Raw genomic sequence first — 17630 nt, forward strand, 5'->3', positions numbered from 1 at the left:
CTATACAGAGGCTGGGGGAAGGGAAGTGTATGGCGGCACTACCATAAATATAAGGTGAGTGACCTGATGGGTAAGGTTACCTGATTCTTAAAGGATCGCTCCGTTTTTTGCAGCTCCTCCTCCATTTCTTGAATACGCTGCCTGTGTGCACGAAAGAAGGTAAGTTATAAAAGGAGAGACGTGAAGACATGAAAGATCGCCTGCAGCGCCAAACTCCACCAAGCTCAATCACAATCCCAGGTAACCAACATAAACCACTGGGCCAATGTTCTGGGACAAACATGTGGACTAATGTGATACTGAGTGCGGCTGGACAGCAGGAGCAGCGCTCCATCAGGGGCGAGGTGGGCGTACGTACTTGTAGATTTTCACTTCTTCGCTGGCCACGATGGCTTTCTCGTCAGCGGCGGATAACTTCTGCTCTTTTTCTTGCCTCTCGTACTCCTCCTGGGTGAGTTTTCTGTAAGGGATTACAAGACAAGAACAGATGCTAGGATTAGAAGTGTTCACGAAAAAGGTCATTTCATCCTCTAAAGACATGGTTATGCCATCACTTTACCCTGGGGACACCCACAGATCCCGAGAATGAGGCGGCTGTCGCTATGATGTAGTGCTGTGCCCCTTCTAATTATTCCTACTACAGCAACTTTCCCCAATCAGGGGGAGTCGCTTGTTCCCTTCTAAAAAAATTAAGAGTGGACGCAACCAGGGCCGGCTCAGCTGCTGAGCCCACTCCAAAAAAGAGCCGCGCACATTCGAAACGTACAGCGGATTTCATTAAGGGGTTAATGAAAGTCTATCCATCTATATCTATATATAATTAATGCAGATGATGGAAAATGGATAATCTGGCAAATCATTAAATACTGGATTATAAGCATTGGGCATGATCTAAAAGTGCTGCCTACAAGCTCATAGCATAATTATTGGTAACCAAAAATTAAAAGGTGGGAAGATCCATTACAAAACAAAAATAGTTGCATTTACTTCTTAAAAAAAAAAAAAAAAAAAAAAAAGTGCTTGCTTTTTGTTTTTAACCCGGCCCCTTGCACGCTGTCAATTATTGTGGATGTTCCCAGAAATCTCCCAATCCCAGGCCCGGCAATGGCGCCACTCACTTCTGCAGCGCCATCTCCTTCTGCTGGTAAAGCTCGGTGAGAATCTCCACTTTCTGGCGCAGAGTTTTGCACTCGTTGTCCAGTCGGGTCTTGTCGGACTGCAGGGAGCCGGTGTCGTGCTGAAGTTGCTTAATTTCCTCTGTAGACGAGAGAGAAGGGAACATTTCTACTAAGAATATAGTGAGGAAACGGCCGAAAGTCTCATGTGGAAAGACGCTGAACATATCACCTTGTACGCTAAACTGAGCACCTTCCTGATAAGACGCAGAGATGTGCGGACGGTAACATGTTGCCATATAATGTATTAGTCAGGAATAGAGTCAGCCCCAGCGTGTGCTAGTGACGGCTGCCTCACAGGTGACCACAGGACGGAAATCTTCTGGGGTTCCCAGACCCCCTAACACATCTCATATCTGAGGCCTCAGCCGTTGGTGACTACTTTACATCAATTCCTACTTTCCCATCTCACCTTCCAGATCGTGTCGTGAGGAGATCTCATCCGTCAGTTTTCGCTGATACAGATCTTTCTCCTCCTCGATAATTGATAGCGTGGTTTTTACCTAAGACAGAAAAAACACAAATGTCAGTGGTCAGAGGAGAAAGTCCCAGCTCAGGAGCACACGGCAGGATCTACTCATGCCTGCCTTCTCCTAGGCAGCCCTCGTACAGACCCCAGATCTATCACACGTCTTATCTTTCTATCTGTGGGTTGGATCCATCACCACATAAATAACCAGAGCTCAGCAGCCTCACCCGCGACACGTCCATCATCTGCTTTATTTGCATCTTCATCTTTTCCTTGCATTTCTCTGGAAGAAAAAAAAAAAAGAAGAAACCCCTGAGCTTATTCCAGCCATAAGAAAACACAGAACATGTACACACCCATCAGCCATATTATTCCCGCCATCTGCTGCACATTGTGTAGCTCCCCTGTGTCCCGGCTCGTGTCCCTCACTGGAGCCCTCAGCATTTCATGGCCGATCGGTGTATTACATATATCTTCTGCAGTATTATTACCTGGGATTTCTCCGTTTTCCAGCTCCCCGTCCACCGCCGGCTGCCAGCTGCTGTCATCTCCGGTGTCCTCCTCCAGCTGCTTCAGCTGCACAATGCAGTTAGTCAGGAGCTAAGGATACAAGAGGAGACCTAAGAATCCAGCATTGGAGCAGCGAGACTATCTACGGAAAAAGAGCTTCATTTTTAACCTTAAAAAAAAAAAAAAAAAAAAAAAAAAAAAAGGTCACAGGGTGTTCCCCAATACACACTCCCCTGATGGAGCCTTAATAGTAAGGTGGGAACGTGTCGGGAGGGATTCTTGTTTTTGGGGTCATCTATTAGTTCCACACCCGAGTACTGCCCTCGTCAGGGCGAGAGTCACATATGGGGAACGACATGGGCCTTCTCCTTGTTCCTTGCTTCATCTGATGCCCATGAGACTCTAAGGACCACCAAGTCCTACAGTTTGGCTCGGGTGAGATCTTTGCCTCATTGGTCATTGATATACACTCCGCTTCCTCCTGCTTATGTGACCTGGTGAGTGAGGAGCCAACGCACGGCTTCGGGCAGCTCTGCCTTTATAGTTGGTTTTACTTCTAGTTTATTGGATAAAGCACTGTGATATTTTAAGGTTAAAAATAAGTGATGAGCGAATATACTTGTTACTCGAGACTTCTCGAGCACGCTCGGGTGTCCTCCGAGTATTTTTTAGTGCTCGGAAATTGAGTTTTTCTTGCCGCAGCTGAATGATTTACATATGTTAGCCAGCATAAATACATGTGGGGGTTGCCTGGTTGCTAGAGAATCCACAAATGTACTTATGCTGGCTATCAGATGTAAATAATTCAGCTGCGGCAAGAAAAACTAAATTTTCGAGCACTAAAAAATACTCGGAGGACCCCCGAGCGTGCTCGAGAAATTTCGAGTAACGAGTATATTCGCTCATCACTATTAAAAATAAAAAGTTCTGTTCTAGTAGAATTTCTCCGTGTGATAATACTGCAGGTACATCTGGGAGTTGTGGTTCTGGCGCACATGGGTCGGTATTGATCTGATATACATGATACAAGAATGCCTCAGATGCCACCTGGTAGTAACTATGGTGTGAGCAGAGATGTGACCTCTCCTTTCCCTGATTTTCCTCTCTCACACATGCACATCACAGGCCAAGGCCAATGTCCTATTGTGTGTATGCAGGAGGACGCCCTCACAATCTTGGAGGGAACAGACAAAAAAAACATGGACATACAAGAATGTGGTTACTCGTGACCACTCGAAAAAAAAATCCTGCCCAGCTCAAGAGCCAAAGTCACTCTGATGTGCAGATTCCCTGTACATTGCCCAATTGGCAGGTATGGCACCTTCACCTCCTCACAGACATTACACCCTCCCTAAACTGGACGGCCCATCAGCTACACTTTTAACCCCCTCACTGCTTTGGGCCACCAGATCCACAGACATTAACCCTTTCACAACTCGTACTCTAGGGATACAGACAATAACCCTATGATCCTAGACCTGGGTGCTGTTTCCTACTATTTGCCTGGAAGCTTTATAGAGAATTTTTAGTTGCTGTATGTTATTGTGTTATTCCCAACATTTAAAGTTGCTGATTTCTTTGGGGGTCTGACCACTGGGACCCCCATGGATCCTGAGGACAGGGCACTGAAATGCCTATGTGTGGCAGTTGCTATGAGAGTGACTGGATGCATGTCCTCTCCTTTATTTACCCTCTATTTTCAGAGATCTGCATACTTAGAGGTCACAGGCCCGGCTAACAAATTTTCCTGCTTCTTGACATGTTCCAGAAGTGGATGAGAAGCTCGTTGGCAAGTGACCGCAAAACCATGCAAATCACATATCTGCGCTCACATGACAAACACTTGAGTTGGATGTATAGGAGGGGATACTGACATTGAACATATTGCAAAGAAGAACGGCAGAAATGCACATTTAGTGCAAAAAAAAAAAAAAAACACCTTTAAATATTTATGTATTCTGTATTGCCTGGCTTGGAGGAATCGGAGCTCATGTCCCGGTTGTCTTACAGGGAACACAGGAGAAAGGTCACAGCCAAATGGTCAAGTGTAACAAGAAGGAAAGAACCTAAAACATCAGAGAAATCATTTTACCTCAATCTCGTTTTCTTTGTAGGCCAGAGCTTCCTCCAAATCCTTGTGCGACTTCTGCTGGAGATGGATCTGCTCGTCGAGCTCCCTCTGTCTCTCGCTCCATCCGTCCGCTTCCTGCAGGAGCTACAACAAAAAGAAAATGACGTGAAGATGAATCGTAACATGCAGTGAATGGAAACCATCTGCCGGTGCCTGGAAGCAGCTGCACTAGTAAATGTTATTTGCACAACTAAATAACATGGAGAAATGGTGGACAGGGGCGACTAAGAGTTAGGACATCGGTAAGGGGTTCAGTTCAGGGCGTACCTGCTCCTTCCTGTCCTTCAGCCGGGCGTTCTCCTCTTGCAAAATTCGGACATCGTTTCGGACCTTCTGCTCTTTCATTTTTGCCTCGTTTAATGCAATTTGCAACTGAATCAAAAAAGAATAAAAGGTCAAAATAAGTGAGAAAAAGTACGAGCACTGCTAACAATTTTGTGTTTGCTAGGAGCAGCTTCTCCCTCTGGCTCAGAGGGGCTCAACAAGGGCACATGGAAAGGGCATGTTGTGATGAGCCAATGTTTTAAGACATATTGTTGATTAAAAACATAATAAAATACTGAAAGTGACCAATCCAGATCCATTCCTTCCGGCATAAGAGGCTGAAAGGTGTTACTGATGTGGCCCCGGCCGGCTGCTCGGCAGGTCTCGTGCACGGCCGACAGGTATCTTATTAATTAGAAGTGCGATACCTGCCTGCAGAGCCCTCAATACCTGACAAGAAGTCACGTCAGTAGCGAATCTCACCTGACACAGAAGAGGCGATGGATAAACCCTTTAATAAATTCTTTCCATTACCTAGAGGGACTGATCTTACCTCGGAGAGCTCCGCAGAGTTTTGCTCAAACTGATCTTTCAGCTTCTTTACAGATTTCTGCCCTTCGTAGATCTGCAAATGGAAAGAGTAGTTTTATTCAACTCATAAGATGACACACTAATCTACAATTATGATCATTTCTGAGAAGGGAAGGCAGAGTACAAATGCAGTATATATTAAGAGATGAGTAATACACAGATAGATGTCTGTTAATAAACGTACATGTTGGTCTTCAAGGGGCTGTTGAGTAATGGACATTCCCTGCTAAATCAACTCAGTACCCCAGCAGTATAGCTCCACAGATGTCAGCGCTGGTACTCCCAGAAGATGACCTGACTTTGTTGTGTCACGAGACCACTGCATTGAATGTCATGTTATCCGCCAGGAACATCAGGGCTGACCTCTCTGGAATGATACTGCTGGGGAATGTAAAGATGGGTTTTTTATGGGGCTCTTAATTGATAAAGCAGGGGATGTCCACTACTAGAGGAGGTGTAGTGTTCCCATTCATTCAAACCGTTCTTAAAGCGACACTCTGGAGCAGCCCCCCTCAAAGTGGGATCCCAGCATGGAGAGCAGGACCCCACATGCCTCCGCAGCCCCTATTGCAGTGGGACCCAGCATGGAGAGCAGGACTCCACATGCATCAGTGCCCCCCACAGAGGGATCCAGCATGGAGAGCAGGACTCCACATGCATCGCGGCCCCCTTCACTGTGGGATCCCAGGATGGAGAGCAGGACCCTACATGCCTCTGCAAACCCGCTCACACTGGGAACTCAGCATGGAGTGCATGACCCCACATGCCTTCGCGGACCCCTTCACTGTGGGATCCCAGCATGGAGAGCAGAACCCCACATACCTCTGCGGCCCCTCTCAGTGGGATCGCAGCATGACCTCACATCCCTCCGCGGCTCCTCTCGCAGTGGGTTCCCAGCATAGAGCAGAACCCCCACATCCATTTGCAGCCCCCCCATCGAAGTGTTAAGTGAGATCTCGCTAATAGCACGCACACAAATGATTAGCGCCCTCAGGATCTCACCATTCAGTAACCGTTTAGTAAAGGACGTGGCAGCTTTGGGTTAATGAACAGAGCGGGATCTCACACTTTCACCGTGACGGGGGGCTGTGGAGGGTTGTAGGATCTGGCTCTGCGTGCTGGAATGCCACAATCCAGAAGTCCAGATCCCGCTTTTGGGAGACATTAGGAACTGTCCCGCACATTGTCATTTACTTGTATTTGGAAAGATCGGTCCTCAGAGTCAGTAAATGCTGCAACTGTCTAACATACTTCATGTATAAATGATGCCCTGATATTTATCTACAAGCTCCGGTCCCAGCAGCTAATCTTACATTGTACGCGGAACCTAATTTTCAGCGTCGGATGTGACCTGCGCTGTGTGTGAAGGGGGCTGGCCGACTGCTCAGTTCATTAGCTTAACCAGACTCCTGCAATCAGCCAGCCCCCTCCATACACGACAGCAGTCACAAACAGTTGCAAGGAAGCTGCCGCGTGTGTGACACAAACCAGAAAAAAACCTGCTTGTAGCCGACATCCCGGGCACCTTTCAAGCATGACGTATTCCCTTCAAGCCATGGAGTTACATGAAATCCTTCTGTCAGTCACACTAGGGGCGACCCCGGAGAGAAACGTCACCGCCCGTCCCCTTCTCACCATTTCCTGCTTTCTCGTGTTCTGTTCCTTCTGAGACTCCAACTCCTGAAGCAAGTTCCTCATTCGGGCTTCTAACTGCTTGTTGTTGTTCTTCATCTCCTTAATCGTCATCTGAAGGCAAGGAAAGTGAAAACCTTTATATTCTTCATCTATAAATATTTCTATATTCTCCTCCTGGGAATTAATTCATCAATGCACCGGTAACTTTAGTACTGAAACCATTAATTAATCCCCCAACACCTACAAGTAAGAAACTTCAAATATTAAAGTGAATGTTTCTCCTTGATCTCCACGCATCGGTCAATATCTTGTAGAAATTACCGTATATACTCGAGTATAAGCCGACCCGAGTATAAGCCGACCCCCCTAATTTTGCCACAAAAAACTGGGAAAACTTATTGACTCGAGTATAAGCCTAGGGTGGAAATGCAGCATTTACCGGTGAATTTCAAAAATAAAAATAGATCATTATTTCCCCATAGCTGTGCCATATAGTGCTCTGCACCGTTCATATTTCCCCATAGGTGTGAACCATATAGTGCTCTGCACCGTTCATTGTGCCCCCTAGCTGTGCCATATACGGTGCTCTGCACCGTTCATTGTGCCCCATAGATGTGCCATATACGGTGCTCTGCACCGTTCACTGTGCCCCATAGATGTGCCATATACGGTGCTCTGCACCGTTCACTGTGCCCCATAGCTGTGCCATATACGGTGCTCTGCACCGTTCACTGTGCCCCATAGCTGTGCTGTGCCATATACGGTGCTCTGCACCGTTCACTGTGCCCCATAGCTGTGCTGTGCCATATACGGTGCTCTGCACCGTTCACTGTGCCCCATAGCTGTGCTGTGCCATATACGGTGCTCTGCACCGTTCACTGTGCCCCATAGATGTGCCATATACGGTGCTCTGCACCGTTCACTGTGCCCCATAGCTGTGCTGTGCCATATACGGTGCTCTGCACCGTTCACTGTGCCCCATAGCTGTGCTGTGCCATATACGGTGCTCTGCACCGTTCACTGTGCCCCATAGCTGTGCTGTGCCATATACGGTGCTCTGCACCGTTCACTGTGCCCCATAGCTGTGCTGTGCCATATACGGTGCTCTGCACCGTTCACTGTGCCCCATAGCTGTGCTGTGCCATATACGGTGCTCTGCACCGTTCACTGTGCCCCATAGCTGTGCTGTGCCATATACGGTGCTCTGCACCGTTCACTGTGCCCCATAGATGTTCCACATAAATTTGTGCCGCCGCTGCCGCAATAAAGAAAAAAAAACACATACTCACCTCCCTTGATTGCAGCTCCCGGCGTCTCGTTCCGGCGCCTCCATCTTCCCGGCGTCTCTGCTCTGACTGATCAGGCAGAGGGCGCCGCGCACACTATATGCGTCATCGCGCCCTCTGCCTGAACAGTCAGAGAGCAGAGACGCCGGGAAGATGGAGGCGCCGGCCGGGAAGATGGATCGGCGCCCGGCGGCTGGAACGAGGACAGGTGAATATAACATACTCACCTAGTCCTGGCGATCCTCGCGCTGTACCCTCCTGTCTTCGGTGCCGCAGCTTCTTTCTCTATCAGCGGTCACCGGCACCGCTGATTAGAGAAATGAATAAGCGGCTCCGCCCCTATGGGAGGTGGAGCCGCTTATTCATTTCTGTAATGAGCGGTCCCACGTGACCGCTGAAGAGAGGAAGAAGCTGCAGCGCCGAAGCCCGTGGGACGGCAGGGACAGCGCGAGGATCGCTGGGACTAGGTAAGTATACCCCAGCGCCCTCAGCCCCTCACCTGCCGACCCCACCGCTACCGTGACTCGAGTATAAGCCGAGGGGGGCACTTTCAGCCCAAAAATTTGGGCTGAAAATCTCGGCTTATACTCGAGTATATACGGTAATGCATCCGTATAGTAAAAAGCAGTTAGTCTTGAACACGCAATCCCTTGATCGCCAATACAATAAACTGTACTACCGTAGATTTGCGGTGTATTCTGTAATTTCTGGTCTCTCACAAAGAGAACTCAGTCACAAAGCCCAGCCTGGGGCCTTGATAACCCATCGACACCCCGTGATCACCTTGTGGAGACGCCAACAGAGTCAGAAGCAACTCCCCACCTTTTCGCTATCTTCCTAAATGCTGATATCATGATTGACAGAGGCATTTAAGAGGTCATACTTTTGCAATTTGAGCTGACCCCGACTGCAGCAGATACTCAGCCTAATCTGCACATCCACATATATATTCATATTCTGCAGACACCACTAGAGGGAGTACACTGCAAAGTATATATATTTCCGCAGACACCACTAGTGGGAGCACACTGCTAGATATATCTATATACATAATTGTCTAAGGGTCACTTCCGTCTGTCTGTCTGTCCTTCTGTCACTGTTATTCATTCGCTGATTGGTCTCGGCAGCTGCCTGTCATGGCTGCCGCGACCAATCAGCGACGGCCACAGTCCGATTAGTCTCTCCCCTACTCCCCTGCACGCACTGCCCGGCGCCCGCTCCGTAATCCCCTCCGCTCACAAAGGGTTAATGGCAGCGGTAACAGCCCGCGGTGTAACGCATTCCGTTACCGCTGCTATTAACCCTGTGTCCCCCCAACTATTTACTATTGATGCTGCCTATGCAGCATCAATAGTAAAAATAGGTCATGTTAAAAATAATAAAAAAAAAAAAAAAAACCTGCTATACTCACCATCCGCCGCCTTTCCCGCTCCTCGCCACGCTCCCTGGATCGCTCCATTGCAAGCCGCAGCTTCCGGTCCCGTCCCAGGGCTGGTGTGCGACAAGGACCTGCCGTGACGTCACGGTCATGTGACTGCGACGTCATCATAGGTCCTGCTCACACCAGCCCTGGGACCGGAAGCTGCCGCTTGCAATGGAGCGATCCCAGGAGCGTGGCGAGGAGCGGCAAAGGCGGCGGATGGTAAGTATAGCAGGACTTGAACGGGCTATAGGTGAGTATATGTTTATTTTTTTTAAGTCTCTATACTATGTGGCTCTGTGCTGGCCAATATATTACGTGGCTGGGCAATATACTACATGGCTCTGCTATATACTATGTGGCTGGGCAATATACTACGTGGCTGGGCAATATACTACTATACTACACGCATATTCTAGAATACCCGATGCGTTAGAATCAGGCAACCATCTAGTATATATATATTTCTGCAGCCACCAGTAGAGGAAGCACACTGCACATGATGTACACGCTGATCCTAGCAGCACTATATAGGATTCCTTTAGCGTTGGCTGCACCCAGTCAGGATGGTGTTGCCTCTTACAATTTACCTCTGACCAGTTTAGATATATTAGGAAATGAATGAGCACAGAAAATGACAAGGGGTTAACAGAGTTGTTTTCTTTTACTAAAAGTCAAGTATCCCTTGTGGAAATCTAGGGCTCTGCCCATACCTTGAGAGCAGCGGCCTCTTCCTGCAGGTGGCTGCTTTTCTTCTGGGTCGAGCCCTCCGCCTCCTTCACCTCTTTTATCTGAGGATTTACAAGTAACAAGTTAATTACCACGAGATGACATCAAGGCTTCAAAGCATCCGTTGTCCCCAATTTACCTTTTTTTCAAACTCAGATATTTTTTCCAAAGCTTCACTTTTCTCTTTCATCAGCGCCGCGATCTTCTCCGCAAGCTGCTTTTCATTCACTGGAAAGAAAAAAAAAAGAGAAAAAGAAATGTTGCTTCTTCTGGTCACAATGTAAGAGACAGAGGGAAAGAAATGTCTAGTGGAGCCCTTTAGTGAAAAGTAAAAAAAAAAGTGAAAACGGCTTTTTAATATCTCACTTCTGCATTGAGATATGATGGCTTGAAGTTCTAGGCCTGAAGCCTGAGGCTGCACTACTGAGACAGCAAGTGCCCTTGTGTAGTGTGGATTCCAATCCCGACTCATCAGGCAAGAAAAAAGGAAACTGGCGCCAAATAACAAGTTACATCCTCTCCCCTGCAGCCGACGGAAGGGGATATGTTACTATGAGAACATCTCAGTAGTGCAGCCTCAGGCTTCAGGCCTAGAACTTCAAGCCATCGTATCGCAGAGCTAAAATAAGATACTAACAAAAGGTTTTCACCATTTTTACTTTACACCAAAAGGGAATTTTAGAATTTTTTCATGGCGACTCTCGATTCTTTATTACAATAAGTGCGATGCTAAGGAATATAGACACTTGTTCACATTTCACAAATTCTAAAAAAAAAAGAAGTCATCTCTAAAAGGTAAGACGTGACTCGGCAGTTGGAAGCTGTGGCTGGTTTGGGTGATGTCATTTTCGGTTGCACCCACATCAAAAACACGACAGTAATGAGTTCATCAGAGAAGAAAATGAAGAGACCGCAGGAGACGAGACGAGGAGTTTATCGACTAACATTCTGCAGGACAGCACAGCGCCCCCGCCTCCCGGAGTCCTGCCTGCAGGACAGCACAGCGCTCCCGCCTCCCAGAGTCCTGCCTGCAGGACAGCACAGCACCCCCGCCTCCCAGAGTCCTGCCTGCAGGACAGCACAGCGCCCCGCCTCCGGAGTCCTGCCTGCAGGACAGCACAGCGCCCCCGCCTCCCAGAGTCCTGCCTGCAGGACAGCACAGCGCCCCGCCTCCGGAGTCCTGCCTGCAGGACAGCACAGCGCCCCCGCCTCCCAGAGTCCTGCCTGCAGGACAGCACCATGCGCCCCCGCCTCCCGGAGTCCTGCCTGCAGGACAGCACAGCGCCCCCCGGAGTCCTGCCTGCAGGACAGCACAGCACCCCCGCCTCCCAGAGTCCTGCCTGCATGACAGCACAGCGCCCCGCCTCCGGAGTCCTGCCTGCAGGACAGCACAGCGCCCCCGCCTCCCAGAGTCCTGCCTGCAGGACAGCACCATGTGCCCCCGCCTCCCCGAGTCCTGCCTGCAGGACAGCACAGCGCCCCCGCCTCCCGGAGTCCTGGCTGCAGGACAGCACAGCGCCCCCGCCTCCCGGAGTCCTGCCTGCAGGACAGCACCAAGCGCCCCCGCCTCCCGGAGTCCTGCCTGCAGGACAGCACCATGCGCCCCCCGGAGTCCTGCCTGCAGGACAGCACCAAGCGCCCCCGCCTCCCGGAGTCCTACCTGCAGGACAGCACCATGCGCCCCCCGGAGTCCTGCCTGCAGTACAGCACCATGCGCCCCCGCCTCCCGGAGACCTGCCAGCAGGACAACACCCCTCACCCCCGCCTCCCGGAGTCCTGCCAGTCGGAGGGCTGGGATTTTCTTGCTTGACTGACAGTTTGGACTAGCAGCATAGTCAGACCGCTGGCCCGAACTGTGAGCTCTCAGATGAAGCAGTTTTACCTCTGCAGCGTCGGAGGAGAACAGGGGAATTAAAGCAATCTGGCCAGCTTCAGAGCAGCACTTACAAGCTCTATAGCCAAGAACACGCTTGTAAGCGCTGTACTCCTTGCCTAGGACTTTAAGTTAGAAGTAAATTGGAAAGTTCCTTGTTTTTACAACGGCTTAACATTTTCAACCAGCGATGCTGATGAGAATAACCCTATAAAAGCGAGTGTCCATGTGGTCAAAGCAGAGACAAAGTTAAAGAGGTACTTCCTACTCCAAGATAATATCCCAATATGTAGTAGGTATAATAATAATAATAATAATAATAAATAATAATATTAGCAAATGCCTCTACAGTTGCAAAAGTAGTATAGTTCTTCTGATTCACTATGTCGCTTACTCCATGTTCAGGACATTGCAGTAGCTTATGTATCCATAGTTACAGCCACTAATATAGTGACCGTTAGCTGTTAATGGTCGTAACTATGGATACCTAAGCTACTGAAATGCCCTGCACCATGCAACACAGCTAATCAAAAGAACTACACTACTTTTCTAATTGGAGGCATTTGCTCATAATATTACTACACATACTACATATTCTGGTAGGATTTTGGAGATGGAAATACCGTTTAAAAGAGATTTCCTCTCTGGCCACTACAATGATGTTCTACACTAAAAAGTCAGCCCAACTCAAAAATAAGAAAGGAAGCAACTAGAACTCCAGCAGGAATAATAAGGCTGCTCTTAAATCTTGCTTGGTCATAGTGAGAGGATTTGCAGATGCAGCGTTATAACGATTCACACACCAGATCTAGACAATCAGGAAAACTTACCTTGATACATTCTGCTCTTCACCTACAAGAGAACAGATCACACGTGTTACTACAATGTCCCCCTGACACACGAATCTACAAAAAGGTCAGGACTGCGGGGGCGGCCGGGGAGTGAAAGGGGACACTCGCCAAATAAGATTATCGGACAGCTAAGAAAAGCTTCCAGCTTAATGCGATGTGTATGAGATCGCCCCGCTGCTGCCATTAGCAGGATACAGAGGGGCATTCCCATCCCCAGCATATGCGATTACTTTGGGACCCTCGCATTTCAGGAGAATTGTGGGGTCTTGTGAGCCTTGATTCAGAGCATGGTAAGGTGGCCGCACTCCGCCTTGTTCCCAACCTCCAAAGACTTGGAGAAAGCAGCCGGGGGTGAATCAGGGTCCCGGTCCCCCAGCGGGTGAGGGACGGATGGGCACAATGAGGGTATTGTGACCCCGGCTTTCTTTATCGGGTGTTTACAGAAAGTGTAGAGCGCTCCCACCTCTCCTCTACCATTAACAGAAGCGGCTGCTCCGAATAGGGGGTCACAGGACCTACATTATTCCGATCGGAACAGTCCCAAAAGTGTGAATTGTTCCCATCGAGCATTACGGCAAATACTGTGTAATAAGGGAATACCCTGTGAAGACCCCTTGACACGGATAGATAAAATCGGCTGAATGAACGCTAGTAAGTACACCAGTTCATCAGAGATGAAAAATGGGGCCTAAAAGATAAGTGTTGTCGGCAGCACATCTTGTAAACCCGGGACGTGCTGCTGACAATTTGCCTGCTGTCTGGGGACAGTTCATCCACATGAACTTTGGTAGATAGTAAAAATCCCTGTACTCTTATCAATGGGCAGACATCTGTACAAGTAAATGGGTCGCTATTCTATGTTGTGACGTGCAGGCAGAAACCACGTCTTGTGGGAGCACTCACCGAGAGACACGTTCTCCAGAAGAAAATCAAGAAAGAGACAAGTCCCACTAAGAAGGCCATGATGACCGGCTCCCAGTCCACGCCATGGAAATCAGGCCCGGGCTGGAAATCTTCAGGCAGAGCAGACACCAACTGTAACATCAACAGAAGAACGTAAGAATGTAAATCTGTATAGAAAATTATAGAACACATGGACAGTAACACAGCGCCACCTATGTACATTCTACAAGTCCATGGTCTCCAACCTGCAATTCTGCAGCTGAGGCATTCGGGAGCTACACCAGTGTTTCGCAAACTCCAGTCCTCAGGGGCCTCCCAACAGTTCACGTTTTCAGGACTTCCTATCCTGTGGATATTTATGATACTTTGATAATAATTTTCATCACCTGTTCAATACCAAGGAAATCCTGGGTATCCAACATGATCCGTTGGGGGCTCCTGAGGACTGGAGTTTGCGAAACACTGGCTTAAAACACCCAACATGGAGATGTGACCTTTCCTACATGACGTAAGCAGCCTGACAACCTGTATAGTCATCAAGATGCCAACTTTCTTCTCTCGGGAGGGCGGACGGCTGCCCACACATGACACGGCGCCCGTTAGCCACTGCGGTTGGTGAGTTTAGGCAGCAGTCACCCCCTGTGGCACCACCTTCATACGGCGTAAGATGTAGAATAGAACACTCATGTGACCACTTTTCCTACTGGGTAAGAAAAATATTTTGAAAACATCTCAGGATGGTGTAGAAACACCCAGCGATGCTTTGTAGCACCCGTCCGGAGGCTGCCGGTCTCTTTCCGACAGGACATAGATGCTGGTGGGGAAGCAAGCAAAGTCTGAACATGAGCGGCTGTGGATCGGAGAAGTAAATATGGATTTTTTTTGGGCCATTGGTTTAAAATATATATATTTCTCCCCTGGATAATCCCTTTAAAACATGTAAAGTGATAGTAATATCAGAAAATTAGCTTTCTTTCACAACCCAGCGAGCAGGCCCGCAGCCCAGCGAGCAGACCCACGGCCCAGCGAGCAGGCCCGCGGCCCAGCGAGCAGGCCCGCAGCCCAGCGAGCATATAGAAGTCAACAGCATAGACTTCAGATGGGTCATCCGATGAAAACAAGTGATCACTCATCTGCTGAATGGGGTATACCTGCACCAATTGGCCAATTTTAATCCTGGTCATGAAATGGAGCGGCAGGTTGGATGTCCAACCGCAGCGCCATTCATTCATATTCCCACAGGGAATAAACAGAGCGGAGGTAGGTGATGCGCAAGGTCGCTTCCCAATAAGGATAAAAGGTCTTTGTTCAGTCGATCGGTGCAGGTACCAGCAGTCGGACCTCCACCCACCGATAAAATTATCACCTATTCTGCAGATATGTCATGACTTGTTTTCCCCAGAAAACCATTTTAAAAACAAAGAAAATAAATAAAAATAAAATGAATTAATATTTGTCATGTCAGATATGGTGTTACCTGAACATGAAAACCAAAAGGAATAGACCCTGTATCTAGATATATCCAAGTCTCTCATCAATCAGCACCCTGGACTGAAGCCTGGTTGGTACCGATTATTACTCAAGAAGATTGTTTTGCGAGTAATATACTTTTAAGTGAATTAATAAAAGTAAGATTTTAGGGGTATATTCCTTGTGGTTTTCATGTGATTGAAGCCCTGTGGTCTATTTACTTTTTCTGGTGTTACCCGAGCATGCTCGTGTGCTAGCAGAGTGTCTTTGGCGTGCCCGAAAAATATGCTCGAGTCCCCAAAGCTGTTTGATAGGGACCTGTCAACCTCACAGCCGGGAGACATGAAGCCACGGGGACTCAAACATATTACTCGAGCACGCCGAAGACACTCGGTTAAGCACCCGAGCATGCTCAGATAACACCTCATCCGAGCACGCTCGCTCACCGCTATGTGACACATCACCTTTAAATAAACATGGAGATCGGCTATTGTTTATTTTGCACTAAAGTCTACACTACGCCTCTGGTTGAACTTTGGAGCAAACCACATTCGACAAACCTCCCTGCTCCACTGTCGTATCCAGAAATTATAGTAGGAGGTGAACCAAAACATTTTAACCAAAATCTGGCAACAAATAAAAAATGGCTTTGATTTAACTCTCTGAAGTCTAAACATTACAGAAAAACTCTCCAGCCGTCCATCTAGCACAAAATAAATTCTAATTATCTGGTATATTCAGATTTGCCATACATTTGGCTCCATGGTGATAGATTATCCCCCCACGAAGCGTTATATAGCACCATGACACAAATATGACTCCTCTGCGTCATCGTACGAGGTGGTCTGCAACTTGCGGCTACACTGCAGTCGGCCCCATAATCCACTCTTACATGGCAGTGATTTGTCGAATGACCCCATATAGATCCAGTATGGAACAGACGTACTGACCTGGTGAATTCGGGAGACCAGGAGGGTGTATATTGTAGGGAGGGTCCCCAGGATGCCCATATCTGACCCCACGTCCAGCGATGGGGAGAAGGTGGATGGCGCAGCGTCTTCTTGCTCCATCTCATCCATGATAGGATGGGTCAGCGGTAAGTTCACACCTGGTGGTGGTCACCGCGGACCAATGTGATGTCATTAACATGGAGATGATGGGGGCCCCCTGCTCAGTCACACCAGCAGCCATGACATGTACACAGGACGTCATTGTCTCCACTTTAAGTCACTAATGTCTAAGAATGCGCTAAAATCAAATCTATATACACAACCTCAATTCCAAAAGAGATGGGACGCTGCATAAAATGTAAAGAAAAATAGGATGCGGAAACAGAGAAAAGATCACGGGGTGAACGTTGGACATTTCTCATTTTGAAAAAAATTAACGTATTTAGAAACTGATGGCAGCGAAAAGTCTCAAAAAAGTTGTGCCCGGGTGGTGTCCACCATAGTGAAAAGTCCCCTCTACTGTATAAACCAGTCTGTAAATGTTAGGGAAGTGAGGAGACAAATGCTGGAGTTGTAGGAGAGGACGGTTGTCCCTATCATCAGGATTCTCACAGCTCCACAGTCCGGGAACTTTGCCGGATTTTTCTTTTCATAACGCACCAAATGTTTTCTATTGGTGAAAGGTCCGGACTGCCGCTACATCACCCAATCTCTTCTTCTGTGGAGCCAAGCTGTTGTGATGGAAGCAGTATGGAGTTTACCACTGTCCTGCTCAGGTATGAAAGTTCTTCCATGAAATAGACGTTGTCTGGATATAGCAGATGTTGCTCCAACACCTCTATTCAATGCTCAACAGTGATGGCGCCCCTGCCATGGGCACTAATGCAGCCCCAACCATCAGAGATGCAGACTAGGCACCGATAAGCTGGACGGTCCCGCTCCTCGATAACACGCTGGACGGCCCCGCTCCTCGATAACACGCTGGACGGCCCCGCTCCTCGATAACACGCTGGACGGCCCCGCTCCTCGATAACACGCTGGACGGTCCCGCTCCTCGATAACACGCTGGACGGTCCCGCTCCTCGATAACACGCTGGACGGTCCCGCTCCTCGATAACACGCTGGACGGTCCCGCTCCTCGATAACACGCTGGACGGTCTCGCTCCTCGATAACACGCTGGACGGTCCCGCTCCTCGATAACACGCTGGACGGTCCCGCTCCTCGATAACACGCTGGACGGTCCCGCTCCTCGATAACACGCTGGACGGTCCCGCTCCTCGATAACACGCTGGACGGTCCCGCTCCTCGATAACACGCTGGACGGTCCCGCTCCTCGATAACACGCTGGACGGTCCCGCTCCTCGATAACACG

The 17630-nt window shown here is 48.7% G+C and overlaps 1 protein-coding gene across 2 annotated transcripts in view; it reads right to left on the reverse strand.

Annotated features, from left to right (window-relative positions):
- MIA3 (MIA SH3 domain ER export factor 3) overlaps window positions 1-17630 on the reverse strand; it is a 67014-nt gene that overhangs the window by 11975 nt on the left and 37409 nt on the right. For both annotated transcript variants that reach the window (XM_069768461.1, XM_069768460.1), the window contains exons 7-20: window positions 13838-13969; window positions 12914-12935; window positions 10350-10438; window positions 10195-10272; window positions 6776-6886; window positions 5103-5174; window positions 4553-4657; window positions 4247-4369; window positions 2136-2244; window positions 1872-1927; window positions 1588-1678; window positions 1119-1257; window positions 359-460; window positions 81-141 (exon numbers count right to left, since the gene is read on the reverse strand). In XM_069768461.1, coding sequence (XP_069624562.1) covers window positions 81-141; window positions 359-460; window positions 1119-1257; window positions 1588-1678; window positions 1872-1927; window positions 2136-2244; window positions 4247-4369; window positions 4553-4657; window positions 5103-5174; window positions 6776-6886; window positions 10195-10272; window positions 10350-10438; window positions 12914-12935; window positions 13838-13969 — 1290 coding nt within the window. The remainder of the gene's footprint in view (window positions 1-80; window positions 142-358; window positions 461-1118; window positions 1258-1587; window positions 1679-1871; window positions 1928-2135; window positions 2245-4246; window positions 4370-4552; window positions 4658-5102; window positions 5175-6775; window positions 6887-10194; window positions 10273-10349; window positions 10439-12913; window positions 12936-13837; window positions 13970-17630) is intronic.

The sequence above is a fragment of the Ranitomeya imitator genome, chromosome 5 (assembly GCF_032444005.1).
Source record: "Ranitomeya imitator isolate aRanImi1 chromosome 5, aRanImi1.pri, whole genome shotgun sequence".
Taxonomy (NCBI): domain Eukaryota; kingdom Metazoa; phylum Chordata; class Amphibia; order Anura; family Dendrobatidae; genus Ranitomeya; species Ranitomeya imitator.